The sequence below is a fragment of the Aphelocoma coerulescens genome, chromosome 21, assembly GCF_041296385.1.
Source record: "Aphelocoma coerulescens isolate FSJ_1873_10779 chromosome 21, UR_Acoe_1.0, whole genome shotgun sequence".
In the NCBI taxonomy this organism is placed as follows: domain Eukaryota; kingdom Metazoa; phylum Chordata; class Aves; order Passeriformes; family Corvidae; genus Aphelocoma; species Aphelocoma coerulescens.
In genome coordinates this window covers 586662-605858 of record NC_091034.1, presented here as the reverse complement: position 1 = coordinate 605858, position 19197 = coordinate 586662, and the positions used below count along the sequence as shown (strand labels likewise).

The window sequence follows — 19197 nt, the reverse complement described above, 5'->3', positions numbered from 1 at the left end:
GTTTCCTAAGTTATCTGGACTGGCTGATCATCCCTAAACGTCCTCATGTGGGAATGGTGTAGGTTTCATGCATGAACACGAGCGCTGCATCCACTCCTCCCTCTGGAGGACAGGAGCACCTGGGCACTCACCATTTGTTTGCATAGAAGGTGCAAGATTTCAGCAAGCAAGACGCCGGCTCTTCCCACAGGAAGCAAGGGTTTGCTAAATTCTCTAGAATGAAAGAAAACCAGGTGTTTTTTCTTTATAATTCGTATTTGGAATGCAAAGCAAAGGGCAAACTGAGGCAGGAAATCACCTTTAACTTCTGCCAGGGAGGAAGGATTTGATTAATCCAGCACTGCTGATAAAACATTTAGTGATGCAGTGACCTTGTCACAACAGGGCTAATTACAAAGACTTGAATTTTACATCAAAAAGTATGTTTTATTTAATGTCAAATCCACTCATTTTTGTGGGATGCTGTATTTGGGTAGAGGGAAAATACTGTTATTTTCTTAATATACTGGTAATAGAAATAGGAACCATTCCATTGGCTTCCAGTCAATCCCCAAATATGTAAGGACGTACAGAAAATACAGGAATTCTGGTCCAGGAAATGCTTTCCAGTCTTGCAGACAAGGTTTTGTGCCCATTCAAGGAAATGCCCAGGTAGCAGACACAGAATCCCAGAGTTTGGGCAGGGACACCTCCCACTATCCCAGGGTGCTCCAAGCCCCGTCCAGCCTGGCCTTGGACACTTCCAGGGATCCAGGGGCAGCCACAGCTGCTCTGGGCACCCTGTACCAGGGCCTCCCCGCCCTCACAGGGAGGAATTTATTCCAAATATCCCACCTAACCCTGCCCTCCTTCAGTTACCACTCTGAGCCACACAGGCCCCTCTGCGATACCTCACTCGCTACAGGTCCCGCTCCCAGCGCTCCCAAATGACTCCACTCTACAGCACTGGGGTATTTTTAAGCTCAGCTGAAACAAACAGCAGACTTATGGATAAAACCCCTCTCCAAGGGTGTAAGCACCAAGCTCCCTTCCCAGCAGAGCTCTCAGACCGGTGCAGCCCCCAAGGATGTGCATTAAGCTTTCCATTGGCTCCCGGGGAGCTGAGCCTCCAGCACTCTCATCCTTCATCGACTGGTGGGAACCACGCTGTGAAAACCCTGCAGGCACAGCTGGGAAAGCATCACTTACTGTATAAGTTCTCTCATAGAGATTCCTCCTTCTTTTAACATGGGGGTCACCAACTCAGCCAGGTACAACCAGATATGGGGTATATCTATGGCCATGTCATCTGCCAGCTCCAAGGTCTCGGCAAAGCTTTAGAAGAAGGAAAAACATCAAGTATTAAAGAAAATTTAATTGGAGATATTTCCTGCAAAGAAATCTGCACTTTAAAAATGTTTTGTAACATAAAAGAGGAGTGAAGAGAGAGAGGAGTGAGAAGAATCACAAAAGTAACAACGACCCTATTGCCATTTTATGCTTTTGGTACTTCCGAACTGCCAGGACTGAATTTCTCCATGCAGTAACATGGAGAGTATGTGGAAAAGACACCACCTTTTGTAGATCCAACAAATAGATCGAGGAAACCTCAATTTGTAATAATTCTTATACCCCAGTACCAAATCGTTTGGTAATAGTAACACCTATAAAACTAAAAAGCATTTTTGTCTGTAAATATAAACCATCAAGTGAAATGTCTGTAAGTAAGAGCTCAGTTCAGCAGAGGGGGGGTTTCTATCTGCAGCAGGAATTACAGGACTGCTCCCCAATGACATACTTTCCAGAATGGCTCAAAACTCTTCTTTCCATGAAATCCTTGCAGGTGGCTTCACTTCCCATGCCTGGCAGATGGCAATTTTTCTGCTCTCCTGCCAGTTTCTATCATGGTTCGTTTCCCCCAAAAACCTTGAAAAGTCCAGTGTCCTGTTTAGTGACTATAAATGCACATTTTCTCTTGTGTTTCAAACCAGAAACCACCTCCTTTGCTTTGTTCTTTGCATCCCCCACTGCTCCTCCAGCCTTTCTGCCAGAAATTGTTTTCCTGTTGTGCATCTCCCAGATGTGGGCTGGGAGCAGTGCTCATCCTGTGATCCCTCATTGCACGGTCATTTCTCCTGTGTCAGTAAGCGAGGTGGTTTCTGGTGTTCTCCTCAGCACCCACTGAACACCACTTGTCCTTTCCATCATCTTCAGGAGCTGTTTCACGTTGTTTATGCCACATTCAGACCACAGATCCCAATATTTCATCAAGATCCACTTACCTAAACGCCAGGAAACTCCAGAACAGCTTTAATCCCAATACATTTTGGATATGTATCACCTCAAATGAGTCCCTCTGACCATCAGTGCTGTGTGGACACAAGTGTTCTCCCTGTGGATCTGTGTCGATTTTTTCAGCTGTTCCATATGGTTTTGGGCTCAGGCTGCCTAAACCTTTCCTGTGAGCTGGATGGAATTCAGGGACAGACACGGGTGCAGGGAGCTCCTGTCAGAGCGGTCGGTGGTACCACAATGACAGGGATTCAAATTAAAGCAGCCAGACAGAGCCAACTCCTCAGAAACTCAGGATCCAAAGAGTTCATCTGCTCCTTCACTGCTGCATTTGTGGCTACCCCTGTTTTATTCCTCCTGTTCTACACCCCGGCGAGGACCGAGTGCCACCAGGGGCCTCCCTCGGAACATGGACTGTTTGAGGACTGGACACCAGGCTGGGAACACAAAACTCAGGGAGCTGAAATGAGCCAGCAGCTGAAACTCAGGTCTCTTGAGGCAGGTCCAACCCATCTGCTGCATGCTCTCCTCCTCAGCCCCTCGAGCTGAGGTGTCCTGAGAGATGGCATCGGGTGGGTGAAGCCTTTTTCCCAGTGGGAGAGTGGCTGAGGCTCTGTGGATGCACAGGAGCTCCCAGGTACTAATGTTGTGTGAAGGATTCTGACTTCCTCCTCTTCCAATTACATTCAGGGATTTGCAAAAGGCAAGCAGGGAGAAATGCAGCACAGAACAGGGATCTGAATACACACATTTAAACAGACACCTACAGATCTGCTTTGAAATAAAAGCTGATATAAATATGAACATATTTATGTTCACTAAAGCATCTGAAACACTTTAAGATATATTACAGTAATAATATTCCTTATAAATACACCCAGATGATATGGTCCTTACAAAAGAATGTGTGGAGAGGGCAGGATACCAAAAAAAGGTGGGAGAACATTTCTCTGCAGCACAGCATCCATTTGCAAGAAACACTGAGGAAAAGAATCTGTGGATTCTCTGTGCAGAATACCAACCCCTTGAAGAAATCCTGCTTGCTCAGCTTTCCTGACTGCACCAGCTGATGTAACAACTGGCCCATGTGATCTCTGGTGATCTGACTCCGCTCCAGCGTCGACTCCACTCCCACGCGCACAAACACGGGCAGCAGGTTCTGGGCACTCAGCTCCTCCACGCACTGCATGGCCTCCTGTGGAACGACACAGATCAGTCACCCCGGAACTGAAAAGCAGCCAAAAACGTGGCACAAGAGTATTTCCTACTGTCACATTGGGGATTTTTGGTGAAATGAGTATTTAGTGAGGCTGCTGAATTAGGCTGTGGAACCTCATCACATAATAGTAACAGAAACAACAGTAATAGCAATAATGGAATTTATACCACTGAGGTAACAACTTTTAAAATACACAATCACATTCCAGGGCTGCTCGGTGAAATGGCAGGAATTGTCTTCTGGATGCCACCGAAACACCTATTACTGCATCAAACATCAAGCCAAGTCAAAAAGAGGGTATCAGGTTAGATTTGTTACTCATCTGACCTGCCACAAACGCCCGTGTTACAAACCCACAGCCCATCAAGAAGCAGAAAATAGCTGGGGAGCACTTGGAGGAAGATTTCCCTTTTCTAAAGCCCCTACTTTCTGACTTGTGCATTTTGCAACCTAAACAAAGAAAACACTCAGAGACTTTGAGAGGAACTCTCAAAGTCCCACATCAAAAATCTCCACTGCCATAACAAGGACCTCCCAGTGACCTTCTGGGTCCAGCCCACGGATCTCAGTGGCCTTCCTGACCACAGGAACCTGCTCTGTGACTGCTTATGCCTTGAGTTACCAAGACCTGGCAGCCCCAGATGTGTTTCCTCAGGCCCTGCTTTTTTCTGCAGGTCAGGAACCCGGTGGTCCCAGCCCATGCACTCGGGTCGGAGCTCGTCAGAAGGATCCCGGCGTCCCGGGACACCCAGGGATCCCTGCTGGCCAACCCTGCTGTCACCAGGGTCATATCAGCAGTTCATGGTCAGGTCAAACTCTGAGGACCAAACACCTGCAGAGGGCCATTCCTCTGCTCTACACAGCAGGAACTTGCTCATGGGTGGCTGCAGGAACAGGAGTTTAAGCAGAGTTAGTCGGAGCTTCATTGCACCTGACGAGCACCAAGAATTCCCCAGCAGCAAGTAATTCCTGATGCAAACAAACTGCCTTGATTCCATACTTTTAATCAGCCCTGTCCAATGCAATTCAGCTCTATTTCCAGCCAGCCACAGAAATACGCTGTTGTATGTGCGAACAGGGAACCGAAGTGGTCTCTTCATTGCAGGCATCCAGGGGGAGCCTCTGGAGTCCATCACAAGAAGGAAAAGGAGCGGAGACTCCTTGGCTCACCAGCCCCTGGGTCCCAGGCCAGCCCAATGCCAACCAGAGCACGGTTTTTCCTCTCCAAACCAAGTATTTAATAATTTATCCCAATAACTAGATGTGAACTCTAAACAATCCATCATGACACTATTCCTCTTTCCAATCATTAATTGGGAGCCCAATGAAATGGAAGCAGCAACTCTGCTTTTAGGGCGCCAAACCAACAACTCCCAAATGCTGCCATTTCAAACTTGGCAGGTTTTAAAATTTATTTCAGTGAAAGATCAAACGAAGCAGCTTCGTAGCCAATGTAACACTTCTTGCAAACTCCCTGGACAAGCTAAAAAACCCATTTACAAGAGAAACAAAATTTCAACCTTTTAACTAGGAAGTGATGACAGCTGCTCAGTAATTTCCAATGTTTATTAAAAATCCTCTGGAGTGGTTTGTTCAATATTTAGTATTGCTTTATCTGCCTTCAGATCAGAACAGCACATGCTTTGATAACTAAATGAAAACCTCTGTTTATTTTCCCACTAGCTTTTCTGCTTCCAGAATTGCTGGTATTATGGAGCTGCTCAGTGATTCATGACAGATACACATCCATCTTACTACTTAAAACACACAGGCTGGGCTATTTTTCCTGTGACCAGCAGGGCAGAAAACAAGCTTGGGAGACAACTGTCCTGACACGGCTCATGGAGCTGCTGCTGCTGCCTGGATTCTGCCCGGCCCCGCTGCTTCCACTGCCTCTGTGTGGGCTGGGTGCTCACAGAGACAGATCCTGGAGAGAAAGCACTCCATACCCTCAGAGCTTTCTGTTAAGAGAGGTTTTCATCTTGCTTACCTTAAAATCATTAATATGCAAGAACTCATCAATGATAGATTTGCATTTTCTCTCTATTTCCTCTTCTGATAGCGAAGGCTTTTCTTGCACTGGAGCTGGGGGAGCTTCTGGCTTGGCTGGTGGAAATACAGCAAAAAGAAATGTTTGGAAAAGGAAAATCAGCATTTCAGAGCTGACATTCTGAGAACAGAAGTCACCAGAGCAGGTGTGTCCCCTGTCCCATCCTCAGGCACAGGGTAGTTCTTTGATGGGGCTTGGAACAACCTGGGATAGGTGGAAGGTGTCCCTGCCTATGGCAGGGGGTTGGAACTGGATGAGTTTAAGGCTCCTTCCAACTCAAACCATTCTGGGATTCTGTGATTCCTTCCTGGCTACTTTTCCCCCATAGGAACTCCCAGTATCTCTGTAACTTGACCTTGCAGGATCACAGCTGGCAGTGGCACAGGTCGAATACCTTCAAAGCTCTCTGCAACCATTAAATAATTAAATGGGAGCTGTTGCAGCGAAGTTAAAATACGCTGACTGCAATGGGCAGCAGCCCAAGACAATCTCCTGATCACATCCCAAAACTCTGGTGCCCGTGGATTGTCCACAACGTCCCAAAGCTTCAGGATAGGCCTGTGCTGTGCTGTGGCAGTCAAGGTGTTTCCCTCACTGCAGCAGTTTCCAGATGTTTCCCAGGGAAGGGGCTGAACGCTGTCCTTACTATAAAGGTTCTGTCCACAGGGAACAACCCCTGGGAGTCCACATTTTCCCACTAACAAACCAGCCCAGGCTGGCAGGAAGGAAAAGTAGGAGCTGCAGGACTGACAAGGTGACAGTCGAGTCACCTTGGTGGGTGCCACTGTCCCACTGCACCAGGGCCAGCTCAGGAGGAGAGCTGGCAACGACATGGTGCTAAAAAGCTGCTGTGCACCATCTGTCCCAGACCCAAATCCCTGCCCTGGCCCAGGGGAATGCTTGGAAAGGGTAGATACAGCTTTACTGGGCACTGAAAAAGCATTCCTGAAGAACTGACACTGACTTGGGGGACTTTGTGCCCAGAAGCCAGTGGGACAGTGACAGGCCAAAACAGGCAAGACAATGCCATGGCGTGGTGTTGTGCTGGCACCTGCAGCCTTTCAGCTCTGCTGGATCCTACAGAGGAGCTGGAGAGGGATGAGGCCGAGGCCTGCCTGACTCAGCTGTTACCCAGCTCTGGGAGGTGCATCACAGCTGCAGCAGCCTGACAGTGTCACTGCTCCTGACAGATCCTCCTGCTTTTCCACACACTCAGCAAGATTCCCCAAGCACAGAGGAGCCGTTACCAGATTCCTTGGCTTTGTTCCTCTCGGCCTCGGTGCTGTTCCTGTCCATCTCCATGCCTCCTGTCAGCTGCTTCACCGTCTCCAGCATCTCCCTGCGCTGCTCCTCCTGGGCCTGGTTGTCCAGCAGCAGCTCCTTGCTGCTGCTGCCCCGGAGGAAGGTGTTGGGCCGGGACAGGGAAGGTGGCAGAGGTTTGTCGTTCTTCTCCCTGCCTGTGCTCCCACGACTGCCGAACACAAACACACTCAGAGGTTAGAGAAGGTACCTGAGGGCTTCACTGCAGGAAAAACCACCCCCAAACCCCACAGGATTGCTGACTCCATTTCTTACAGCTGTACCTACAACCAAAATTAACTCAGTTTCAGGGATGCGCATACACAAATACCCAGAGTGGACAGGCAGAGCCAATGCTTGCTAGGGAACACATGGAAAAGCAGTGCTCTGCAGCACCCATTTTATACATGGAATTGTGAATTTTATAACACAAGGACTCTGTTTCACTTTGAAATGGTGTGAGAGCTTTAGATTAGATGTTGCAAAGAAATTCCTCCCTGTGAGGGTGGGGAGGCCCTGGCACAGGGTGCCCAGAGCAGCTGTGGCTGCCCCATCCCTGGAAGTGTCCAAGGCTGGGTTGGACGGGGCTTGGAGCACCCTGGGATAGTGGAAGGTGTCTCTGCCCATGACGGGGGGTGGGATTGGGTGATCTTTAAAGTCTCTCCAACCCAAACCATTCTGTGATCCCATCAGAGTTGTATTTTTTACCCATTTATTGAAAAATACCTCCCAAACAGTGAACGCTTCCAGCAACAGGTGACAATGATCTGTCCTATTAACTATTGTGTTAACGAGTAAGATGGGCAAAACAATACCAAAATGGAGTAAGTGAAATAGGAGGGAAAACATTAGAGGCACAACCCAGGAAAACACTTCAGCAGCTCGTGTGCACTGGAAGGAAGATCCAGTGACCTTTTAAATGAACTGTACATTTATAAACCGTGTCTAGAGTTAATAAATTATTGAGGGTTAATACATGTTTCATGCTCCAAGCTGGAGTGGCTGCAGCCCTGAAGGAATTGGAGTGAGAGAGAGGCTCTGGAGCGTTTTGTGGCATGCGGGAGCATGGGCAGGTAACACCTGCTGGGAAGGGTCAGACACTGTTTTATGCTGCATTTCTGCCAGGTTTTAGGTGTGTTTTTCTGGATAAATAAACCTACTGACCTGGCTGAACTCACAGCTATTAAATCCAACCTATTTATTACTACTTTTTATCTGAAGAGTTTTTGATCTGTTAAACACAACTACCCTTAGCTGAAGGGTATAAAAACATTCATCAAAATGGCTTTAAAAATGAATTCCACCTGTCTCTCCTATGGTATTATAAAATACAGGTGTGTTTGAAGCTAACTCAGAGGGGAATTCCTGGAAAGGCAAGGAATTCTCTTCTTTCTGAGTGCTGGTACCCAGAGCAGGGGGTGCAAAGTGCAGCAGGGAAGAGAGACGGAGCAACACTCACCTCGTTAAGGCCCTGCGAGATTCTAGTTCTGAAGATGCAGATGAGGCAGATACTGGGGAGACTGGAGGCTGCAGGGCAGAAAATCTGTTCAGACTTGTGGCACTTGGTCGCAAGGAGTCTGGAGATCGTGGAGACAACACAGAGCAGAGTGACAAGGTCAGGAGCTGCTGCTACCTTGGCATCACTGAGCAGTTCAGCCAGAGCTGTTTCAGAGCGATGGGGAGAGAAGTGCAGGGAAAAGGCTGGTCCTGCCCCGCTTCAACCCTTCTTGTCAGGAGGTCACACAGAGAGGGGAGGAGACTGAGGGGAGCCCTCATTGGGGGCTGCAGCTCCTCCTGAGGGGCAGCTCTGATCCCTGCTCTGTGCCCAGGACAGGACCAGGAACGGCTGGAGCTGTGTCAGGGGAGGGTTTAGGTTGGATATCAGGAAAGGTTCTTCCCCCAGAGGGTGCTGGGCACTGCCCAGGCTCCCCAGGGAATGGGCACGGCCCCGAGGCTGCCAGGGATGCCCAGGGTGGGGCTGTTGGGGGTCTGGGCAGGGCCAGGGGCTGGACTCCGATCCTTGTGGGTCCCTCCTGGCTGAGGACATTCCATCGTTCTGTGAACCCCACCCAAACCTGCTCTTTGGCAGCACAGCCGAGGGTGAGGGTCCCTCCTGACTTACCCATCTCGCTTGCCTTGGCTCCACCACTGCTGCCCTTCCCCCAGCTGCCCAACTGGGCTTTAGGCACGAGCTGAATCTTCTCATCTATTGTGGGCTGTAAAACACACCAGGATGTACCATTACAAGGGCAAATCATACCATTTAATAATAAATGGGAGACTTTTTTGGCAACAATCCCAGTCTTGTGAACACCAAAATACACTTTAAGATATTTCTGGAAGACCAAACCGCGGCCCAAGACAGAGGACGCAAACAACAAAGGGTATCACAAAGAGCCTCTTCCAAATGCCAGTGAGAGACATTCACAGTGAGCAGGAGCTTCGTTTTATTGGGAATTTGAAGCTCAGGAAGGTGGAAAAGCTCAGTGTATCTGTACTTGAAAGATGTTCAGTCCGTTTGTAATGTGTGAACAGCTCCACTGTCCATCATGGCTTTGCGGGGATCTGCAGGGTACCAAACAATCCAGAGGGCAAAGGACAACAGGTCGCAGAACTTGGAGGGAAGAAGTGGTGTCTGGCAAGAAGAGAACATTGATTTTACAATGTTCAGTGGGAGAATTTATTGACAAGGAGGTTGTGACCTCGTAGATCTCTGGTGAGCCCCTCTCTCCTTCCAAAGCAGCTGCTGTGGAACCAGCTCCATTTGTATGGAACAGAGGAGAAGGGCTTTTCCCAGGTGAGCCATAAGCCCAGGCAGGAGGAGGCTGAACCTCTCCTGCTAATGAAGTTTTGGAGACTGTTTTATGACTTTCCGAAGGAACAAACTGACTGGATCTGCAGAAGGGCTGCAGTCTGTCCAGGTCCTGCCTTACAGCTCTCCAAGAATCCAGGCACTGAGTGTAAAAATTCAGGGCGAGTGACATTAAGTGGGACAAGGGAATATTTAGGAGTCACTGATTAATGCAAAGGCCAGACTTTTCCTTGGCAAGAAAACCCAGAGCTGTTCTGAAGTTTAAAAAAGGAGAAATCTCCAACTTGCCCAACCTGCAGCCTGGAAAACTGTCCCAAATCCACCAGTCTAATGGTGAAATAACAGGAAGCTGCTCATCTGGAGGATGAATACAAAAGTTTATCACGTATTGGGGGATGCAACCATGCCACCAAATCAAGAAACCTCTAAAAGCAGACACAGCTCTTCCCATTCTACTGGAGCCTCCCAAGTCTGGAGTGTTGCTGTTTGTGACACGTCAAAGTGGATGTGGCCTCCCTGTTCTATTGAGGAGCAGCATCAGAATAGGGTCTCAAGAACTTGAGGCAGCCAAGGATTTCCAGCAGGTGTTTGAGACCCCCAAGTGATGTATTTGAGACCCATCAAACGTGGGTGCTGTGCTGCCTCTCCATGTCACACAGTACCCTGACTCACATTTTCATCACTGAATAAAATGCAGATTTTCTGACTACGAGAGCTTCTGAATTACTAAAAGGACACTGTGAACCTAAGAAAGAAAGTCTGCACACTCCTCTCTCTCAGGACAAAAGGAACATCCAGAAGATAATGGAGCTTTATCTACACACAGTACTAACTCTGAGGATTTAAAATGTCCCAACCCCAAGTTGTGACCTGTACACACCATCCCAGTCCTTCCTGGACTGACAGATGTTTTATTGCCCTGAAGGAGCCTTGTGCTGGCACCTACCTTGGTGATTTTAAGGAACTTGGTGGGGTCCAGCACTCTGCTGTTCTTTGCCCCCTGCACAGTGTTCCAGCCGCCTTCATCGACCCGTGGGACACCTGAGGGTGACAAACAGAACCCTCCTCAGCTCACCCCGCTGCTCAGCAATGTCTGTCCCACTGACATGACACAACCAGCCTGCCTGCCTGTGTTTTTACAAAACAGCCTTGACACAAAAGCTCTCTCTCCTTTCAAGGGCTGCTTTTGGAAGGGATGGTTCCTGGCTGGATTCCTCTGCATTCCTGCAGATGCTGCACATTCACGAGCTCATGGAAGGAGCAGGTGAGATGCCTTCCCTGACCAGAGGCTCACTCACCCCACACATTCCTGCAGTGCTTGGCAGGTCTGACACGGAGCCCCTCAGGCACTCCCAGGTTCCTCTCCTTCTCCTGGTGTCACTTTCAGGATAATTGAACTCTACATGTATTTTCTTTACACCCTGTTTTCAAAGCACTTTCATTTGACAATCCTTAGTATTAAAGAATCCCCAAAATTACTTTCTCCTTGCCCTGCTCTGTCCCAGACTTCATTTTCCCAGTCACTCCAAATTCATCTTCAGGTAGTGCCCTGAGGGCCAGGAGCAGTTTAAGCCAAGACACTCCCTCATGCAGAGTCAGCACCTCACGACTGTAACAGCTGAAGACAACACGGTTACTCCTGAAATGAGATGTTTTTCTCTTGAAATGAGACTCTGCAGTGTTATGAGAATGGATGGCAAATCTGACTCCCAAGTTAGAACAGATTTCTGGCAGCCTGTCACAAAATCAAACATGGTTTGAATGAATGGAAAACTTAAGCACTGTTGGCCTGTGGTTGGCTGTTTTCACCTATGGGATTTGCCCCTGAAAATCCCCACAGCCAATCCATGGCAAATCTGTTCCTTTTCCAGCCTCTGCCACAATCAGGCCCCAATTCCCTTTGCTCATTACACTTGAGAAAAAAAAAACACCACCAGATTTTTTCCTTTTATGTGGGATTCCCTCTAAGGCCACAGGGTGTGAAATGAGTGAAAGGAGCAGCCAACTTGGCTTTCACTTTACCTGGTCTCCTCTTGTCTTTGGTCATGAGTTGTTGCACCTTCCTCTGTTCTTCCTGCTCCTCAATCTTGGCTTCTTTGTGGATCTGCTCGATGGTCTTGGGGCCCTGGTCTGCTCTCCGTGACACCCAGTTGCACTGGGGAAGAAGCAAAAAAAACCAAACACGTGCTCAGGGAAACTTCCAGGGGAGCATCAAATGTGGGGAATTTGAACATTGGGAACGAAGCCTCATCCTCCCACCCTTGCCATGCCTTAGAGGGGCCAGAGAAAATCCTGTGGAGCTGGGACATGTTATGGACATGGTTATCCCAGCACCAGAGAGCAAAGCCCTGTGCTCGGGTAGAGACTGCAGTGAAGACCTGACTGAGTTCAAGACATGTCAACCCCCAGCCTGCACATTCCCAGCTTCCCACTCATTCAAGGTTCAGAGGAAAGAGAAGAGCTGCTGTCACTCTATGACTGACACTCTTGGTGGGAGCCTTTCCATCAAGCTTGAGGGGAAAAAATGAAACCTTGAAAATAAAAAAAGCAAAAAGTGACTGATTTTAAGTGGAGACAGTGCTTTGCCAATCCAGGAATGGTGATGGCTGAGACAGGAATCCTGCAGAGAGGGGCAGCTGTCACTCCAAAAACACTTTCCCTGCTTGATGTGTCTTTTCAGCCATGCACTGCTCAGACCCTTCCAGCCCTGGAATGACCATGCTGTCCCTTATCTTGCTGCAGCCTCATTACAGCTCTCGGGGCAATTATCTACCTGCAGCCAAAATGGTGACTTCAGCCTCCACACAACCCAAAACAGGTCCCCTGGGGGAAAAATCACAGGTGCTGGGAAGGTTTGTTCCACCTGTGGTCACATCTTCACCTGAACAGTGTGGGGACCCTGTGCACCACACATGTACTGACCATGGCACCAGGACAACGTGGAGACATCTCCTGGCTTTGAACAGCCAGGCTTTGGGGAGAAGGGGAACAGATCTCCCCCCAACATCCTACTTGAGCCGTGAATCCCTGCTCTTGCACGAGAGCTTATCCAGTCTGGATATGGAAGGGAACATGACAGACTGGCAGGAGAGCTGGGCATGTTCACCTGGAGAAGAGAAGGCTGAGGGAGAACTCAGAGCCCCTTCCAGGGCCTAAAGGGGCTCCAGGAGAGCTGGAGAGGACAAGGGGGAATGGCTTCCCACTGCCAGAGGGCAGGGTTAGATGGGATATTGGGAAGAAATTCTTGGCTGTGAGGGTGGGCAGGCCCTGGCACAGGGTGCCCAGAGAAGCTGTGGCTGCCCCTGGATCCCTGGAAGTGCCCAAGGCCAGGCTGGATGGGGCTTGGAGCACCCTGGGATAGTGGAAGGTGTCCCTGTCCGCAGCAGGGGGTGGAATGAGATGATCCTTAAGGTCCCTTCCAACCCAAACCAGTCTGAGCTTCCATGATTTCATGCTTTTCCTCACTGGAGTTGTGACCTACCAGCCTTAGGTCTATTACATCCTGAAGCATGAATCGAATCCTTGAGGAGGTTTTCCTCTCTTTCACAATCTTCTCCATCTGATTAAAATACTGGTCCATGCGGGGCTAGACAAGAAAAACAGCATCATCAGTGTGTTGTGGAGGAAAATGAAAATACTCCCTTGAGGGGCACCCAGCTGCTCCTGCATTCCCATGCTGGAAACACCAGGGGACACAGGGCTGCTCCCCAGAGAGCTGAGTGCTGGGTCTTGTACACTCCTCCAGGATGGACTGGAGGGTGCACAGGGCAGCACGTGCAGGAAATGAGGCGCAAGTGTGCAGGCACGCACTTTCTCTGGGTTTTCAATTACTCAAACAATGAATGCCCTCTGCACTTACATAATAAACATTACATCCATTGAAAATAGATCTCATTCTGAGCTCCCCCTCCTCAAATCAGCTGTGTGCTCACCTCAGACCAAGAAAAACTGGCTCAGGAAACAAAATGGGTACAAAACCAGCCTAAGACACATCACTGCATGGTTTACCCCCCGAGCTGTCTGAGCCAGGCCAGGCTGAGCAGCAGCTCTGGGTCTCTCTACAACAACAGTTTAATGGGCTCGGAGTGGGAAAAAACCCCACAAACTCCTTCTCATCCAGAAAATCATGATGTGGAAAAATCCCAATAGGTTCACATTAAGACATGAAAGCAGAGAAGCTCCTGTTAGGTCTAAACTTGGCTCACCAAGCTCTAAAAAGCCTTTTTCTCAAAATAGGGCCTCTGGTTGTTTCAAACAAGAGTTTCAGAGCACTTTTCTATAGTGTTTCCCTGTCTCTGCACTAAAAACCAGCTAAACCCTTGTCCTTGTAGTTAAACAAACAAGAAAAAGCCCATTAAAATTTGTGTCTGGCCTTGCCTTGGAAAGTTCCAGCTCTGGGAGCAAATGTTTCCGAAGTTAGGGATCATGGGGAAATATTACCAATGGACTTAGTTCAGAAGTTTTAATTAAACTATGACTAACAGTTCAGCTTCAATAAAAACACATAATAAAATGTCTACCCCATTAAGAAGGATTCTCTCAGTCTTGATAGAAATAACCAAACCCAAAGACAGGACAGAGGCATCTGGAATTGCTCCCTTGCTCCGTGCCCCACCATGCCCCGCTCGAGGGTGCAGGACCAGCAGAGCCCCAAAATGTTGGCTTTTACAGTGCTCAAAAAGACCAAAACAGCATCCAGGCCTCATCCAGCCTGACCTCAGCTTGGAATTCAGACCTGGTTTTCTTCCCAAAGCACACGGAGAAACTGAATCCCACGCTGGTCCCATGCTTGGTGCTGCGTTCACAGCATGGGATGTTTAGCCTGGGGATTGCTGATAAAACCACGTTGTTTTGGTCAATGCTCACAGAACAATCTGGGAAATTCCTTCCCCTTAAGGCTCAGGATTGATCCCTGAGATCCAGCGTGTGGAGAGGGAACTCCCTGCCCTGGGCAGCTGAACACAATTAGCTCCGTTTGTTTCCAGAGCCGAGTCCCACTGATTCCTGGCAAAACCCTCGAGTTTTTCATCCCAAGCCTGGTTTTTGTGAAGGAGCAGCAGATTGTCTGTGCCAAGAGAAGCTCTTGGAGTGCTCTGTGCTCTGTGCTACAGATATATTTGCTGGAAAACAGGGAGGAGGATGCAGGAGCGCTGTGGTTGCAGAACAGCTGCCACATCCCAGCACAACTGGAGACAAGGATGACACAAAATAAAGGCACCCCCGAGGCTCAGGCAGGAGTTTGGACTGGTTAATGAGGGTGTTTTAGATTTCACCTGAACAACACATTAAATGGCGGCTTCTGTAGGTAATATAAACCTTCAACTGGAAATATTCATGTTTTGGGAACTACAGAGAGAGGGACATTCAACTTGGAAAAAGTAAACATTGAGCATTTCTGGGCTGTGTGTTTGGATAAAATCTTCGGAAACAGCAACTGGAGAACACTGTTGAAAATGACACAGAATCTATTAAAGAGCAGGGAGCAAGGCCAGGTCATGACGAAACATCCACAGAGGAGTGGATGATTTCCTCATGCCATATGGAAATTCCTGAAGAAAAAACAAATTTTCAAATAAGAACACCCCACACCCATTTTTCCAGCCCTGCCCAGAGAGCCTCATCCCTTGCTCCCATTCCTGCCCCACCTTTGCCTTCTCAAAGTCCAGGTCCTTGCCAATGGTCGTGAGCAGGCGGCAAAGGCACTCGAGGGACTCCTCGTCGTGGTTTTTCAGCAGCTTCACCACGCAGTCGTGCATGATGGCCTCCGTCAGCATCTTCAGCTTGAAAAGCTCGCCGATGAATTTTATATTCCCAATGGATCTCCGCCGGGCTTTGTCCTTGGCCTCTTCCAGCTCGTCATGGAGCCGTGTCTTCTCCTCTGGCTGTAAAACAGGAAAACAGCTCTGCGAAACCATGTTCCCAGTGCACAGAACTCTTTGAAAGATCCAGTTTTATGTTCATAGACACTGTTTACTCTTTTCCTCCTAAAGCCCTGAAAGATGCTGGTATAAACCCACTGTCAAGGCAAATATTTTTTGTTATCCTCAGGCACAGTGACAGAATGAAAGTCTCAGCTCCAGAATCCCCCCAGATCAACTGCCGTCTCAAAAGGAAATAATTTTCTGAGGGAACTCTAAGAACTTATGGAGAAAAACACCACTTACAGTGGTGGCAGCTTCGAGTTCCTTCTGCTTCTTTTCAAAGACATCGTCGTCAGCCTTGTCCTTTTCAAATTCCTTCTGGCAGCGATTTAACAGCAACTTGCGGAAATTTACTGTGCTCCCAGGTTTGTCTGCCATGGGCACTTTCAGCTGGAGTGAGAAGGAAGAAAAACATCAGCAGAAATAGGGATAAACTCCACAGAGGAGGGGTCAGCTATAACAATTTATTATGCTCTTCATGTTGAGCTGTGTGGCTCCGCACAGCTGTGAAAGTGAAGCCTCACGTCAGGATTTCCAGTGGAGTTTTACACTGCAGATATAAAGTCACACTCCAAACTTGGCTGACACCACCTCTGCCCGGGGATGGATTACATTTTCATCCACAGGATCCCTTAAAAACACCTCCTGCTTAAAACCGCTCCTGTTCTGTGCCGCAGGCTTAAGCTGTATTCCTTCATTGCATGTCATGAAGGACCCGGGGAAAAGGGGGATATTTTGTCCCAAATTCACCATCTGAGAATGATCTGTGCAAAGCCTGGCTCATCTTGGGCTCCCTTGGAAATGACAGACACAGAAGGGTGGGCAGGCCCTGGCACAGGGTGCCCAGAGAAGCTGTGGCTGCCCCTGGATCCCTGGCAGTGCCCAAGGCCAGGCTGGACATTGGGGCTGGGAGCAGCCTGGGACAGTGGAAGGTGTCCCTGCCCATGGCAGGGAGTGCAATGAGAAGAGCTTTAAGTTCCCTTTCCCACCTATACCATTCCATGCTTCCGTGATTTTCTGAACTTCCCAAATCGCATCTCGTGACCAGGTGGAGCAGAGTCCTCAACTCCCAACAACAACTGCTCCCTCAAATCCCTCCGCCTCGGGCACGGCCAACAAACAAATACTCCACATTAACTACTCTCACTTACACTCAGAACAAACACTTAACTCTGCTCTCCCCGGGCTCTGTCACTGCCCACCAGCCCGTGGGGTGCCGTGCTGAACACTGCCCAGAGGGTTCCCGAGCTGCGGGCGGCTCTTACCGTCACCAGGCACCGGCACATGTTGGCGTACGCCACCGAGAAGCTGGGCTCGTCGATGGCCTTCTCGAAGACCAGGTCGATGACTCCCTTCAGCCTCTCCTCTGTGTCCACCGTCAGGTCTGTCACCTGCTTCATGAGCTGGTTGAACATCTGGGGCGTCAGCTTGTTCAAGATGCTTCGTACCTTGCGGAACAGCTCCTGAATGACAGAAACACTGAAGTTCAGGCACAAGGGGTGCAGGGGGATTTCAGGAACGAGCCAGGATGCTTCTTACAGGGGAATGTCTGGGAAGCTGAGTGACACACCACACCCAACCCCACTTCTCACTTGGCTACCAAAGACCAAGGCTGCAGGGCAGGAGTGCTGGAACCGCCCAAGTGCTTTTGTCAAGTGCAACAGAGGCACAAAGCCCTTCCGGTCAGAAAAACTCTTTTTTGTATCAGTTTAATCCATGAGATACAAACTGACAGGGAGTGGCCTGTGTCTCCTTCAGCCAGACGTAACCAACCTCTCCTAAAATTCACTTTAAGGCACTTTATTTTTTCCTATCCAGGATGACAATGAGGCCAGCAATGCCACCATTAGCTCCAAAACCAGAATTCCAGTGTCCTTCAAGACCATCCCAACTTATCCTACAAATTACAAGCTTGACCACCAGACAAACACCTCCTCCCAGAGCAGCTGTCCCACGGAGGAGAGGAAAGGGAGAAGGACAGAGGGAGCTTCAGACAGCACTGTTGGGCTGGGCAGGACCAACCGAGGGATTTCACAGAGGAACCTCAGTCTTGGTGAGGATTCAGTGCAGAAATGTGGTCTAAAAGGGGATGAAAAGCAAGTTCTATGCTGGGAATGTAGGGCTGTTTGCTTTAGAACAGAGACAGAAATATTCCAGTAAAACAGCAGTAGAAAAGCAATCCTGGAAGAAAGGTAGGAGGTTGTCTGGTGTTCTCTGCTTAACATATAGGACTGGCATTTAAACTCCAGGTCAAGAATAAACATACAAAAAATACCATCAAGGTAGGGGAAAGCTGGGATTCCAATGAACTTCACTGCCCTTTTTCACTGTGACACAAGAGGGAAGGCAAATTACCATTACCTGCTGCAGCTGCTGCACCCTCAGGCCTGCTTTCGCTCTCACCTGGGTTTTGACATTTTCCGGGTCCTCCGTTTGGTTTTCCCTCTTCAGGCTTGGCTTCCAGGCGTTCTCTGCCTTCTTCAGGTGCACGTCCTCCTTCACACACACAGTGATGATCTTCCTGGGCTCCCTCCTCTGGCCCGGCTGAGATCTCCTCGGTCCAACATTCAACAACTAGGACAAAAACATTCCCTGTTATATCCCACTTTAAGCTCACATGGGATAACGCTGCAGGGCAAACGCCAACACCCGCTGACGGCACCACTGACCACCAGCACGTCCTGCTGGGACACCAAGAGTCCCTCTGGCCCAACACTGCTCCGGGCTGGTCACAGAACATGGAGACACCAAACACGTTTCTCTGGGCAGCTTTTCCCAACAGAGAGGTGGGATGACTCTGCCTACACGATCTGGCAGCACTCCGGGTGCTGCTACAGTGGGGCAGAACTGAACCCCACTGGCCTAAAGTGCCTCTTGGGAGTCAGAAACTGCATAACTGAGACACCACAGCGAAGGTGTGGAAGAATTCAGCCCTTACAGGTGTATTTCAAACATGCCATCCCAAGCACTTAGACAATGATAGATTAGCAGCTCTGCCAGAAATGTTAAGTTTTACTGGAGGATTGCTTCCAACAGAGCCATTTTGAGATGGGAATTACGTAAAACATACTGAAGGAGTATCACTGCAGCTCCTGCACTGTAAAAATATGGATCCTAGCAGATGTGGGACAAACTCTGGGTGGTTCCACAAAAGAAAGGGAATCAGGGTGCTTTGGAACTGCACCAAGCACTTCTGCAATCCTGTGTAACGTGATGCTCCTCCCAAACAAATGAGGCACAAAACCTGCCACAGCTGGGGAGTTTTTCAGTGTACAACTGGTAGGGCACAAGACACCCCCAAAGCTCCTCTTCATCATCTGGGGGCTTCTGATTAAGGACTAAAGGTACCAGGTGCTGTTGGGAGGTTGTTCTGCCCCCATGCTCTTTCATATTTCTGAGCTCATTTATCACAAATCTCCAACCTCAAGGTACAAATTAACGCAGCAAAACTCCATTATCAAACCTGGTACTTCCCACAGCAGTAATTAATCCGCTCAGCAGCCACTTGTGGAAGATGGGCCATTTCAAACACTGCTTTGTTCAACAAAGGGTTCAACAAGCATCAAAAAGGCCAAACCACTGCAGTTATTCAAAGAGCTTCACTGAATAGGAGAAAAGGGCTCTT

At 48.9% G+C, this 19197-nt stretch overlaps 1 protein-coding gene across 8 annotated transcripts in view; it reads right to left on the bottom strand.

Annotated features, from left to right (window-relative positions):
• The window catches only part of EIF4G3 (eukaryotic translation initiation factor 4 gamma 3), a 142656-nt gene that overhangs the window by 9833 nt on the left and 113626 nt on the right, over positions 1 to 19197 (bottom strand). For all 8 annotated transcript variants that reach the window (XM_069035132.1, XM_069035125.1, XM_069035127.1 and 5 more), the window contains 14 exons: positions 17976 to 18146; positions 16838 to 17035; positions 15816 to 15962; positions 15297 to 15533; positions 13133 to 13237; positions 11674 to 11806; positions 10598 to 10692; positions 8962 to 9055; positions 8299 to 8416; positions 6788 to 7011; positions 5481 to 5596; positions 3294 to 3466; positions 1189 to 1314; positions 132 to 213 (listed from right to left, as the gene is read on the bottom strand). In XM_069035132.1, the coding sequence (XP_068891233.1) occupies positions 132 to 213; positions 1189 to 1314; positions 3294 to 3466; positions 5481 to 5596; positions 6788 to 7011; positions 8299 to 8416; positions 8962 to 9055; positions 10598 to 10692; positions 11674 to 11806; positions 13133 to 13237; positions 15297 to 15533; positions 15816 to 15962; positions 16838 to 17035; positions 17976 to 18146 (2019 nt within the window). The remainder of the gene's footprint in view (positions 1 to 131; positions 214 to 1188; positions 1315 to 3293; positions 3467 to 5480; positions 5597 to 6787; positions 7012 to 8298; positions 8417 to 8961; positions 9056 to 10597; positions 10693 to 11673; positions 11807 to 13132; positions 13238 to 15296; positions 15534 to 15815; positions 15963 to 16837; positions 17036 to 17975; positions 18147 to 19197) is intronic.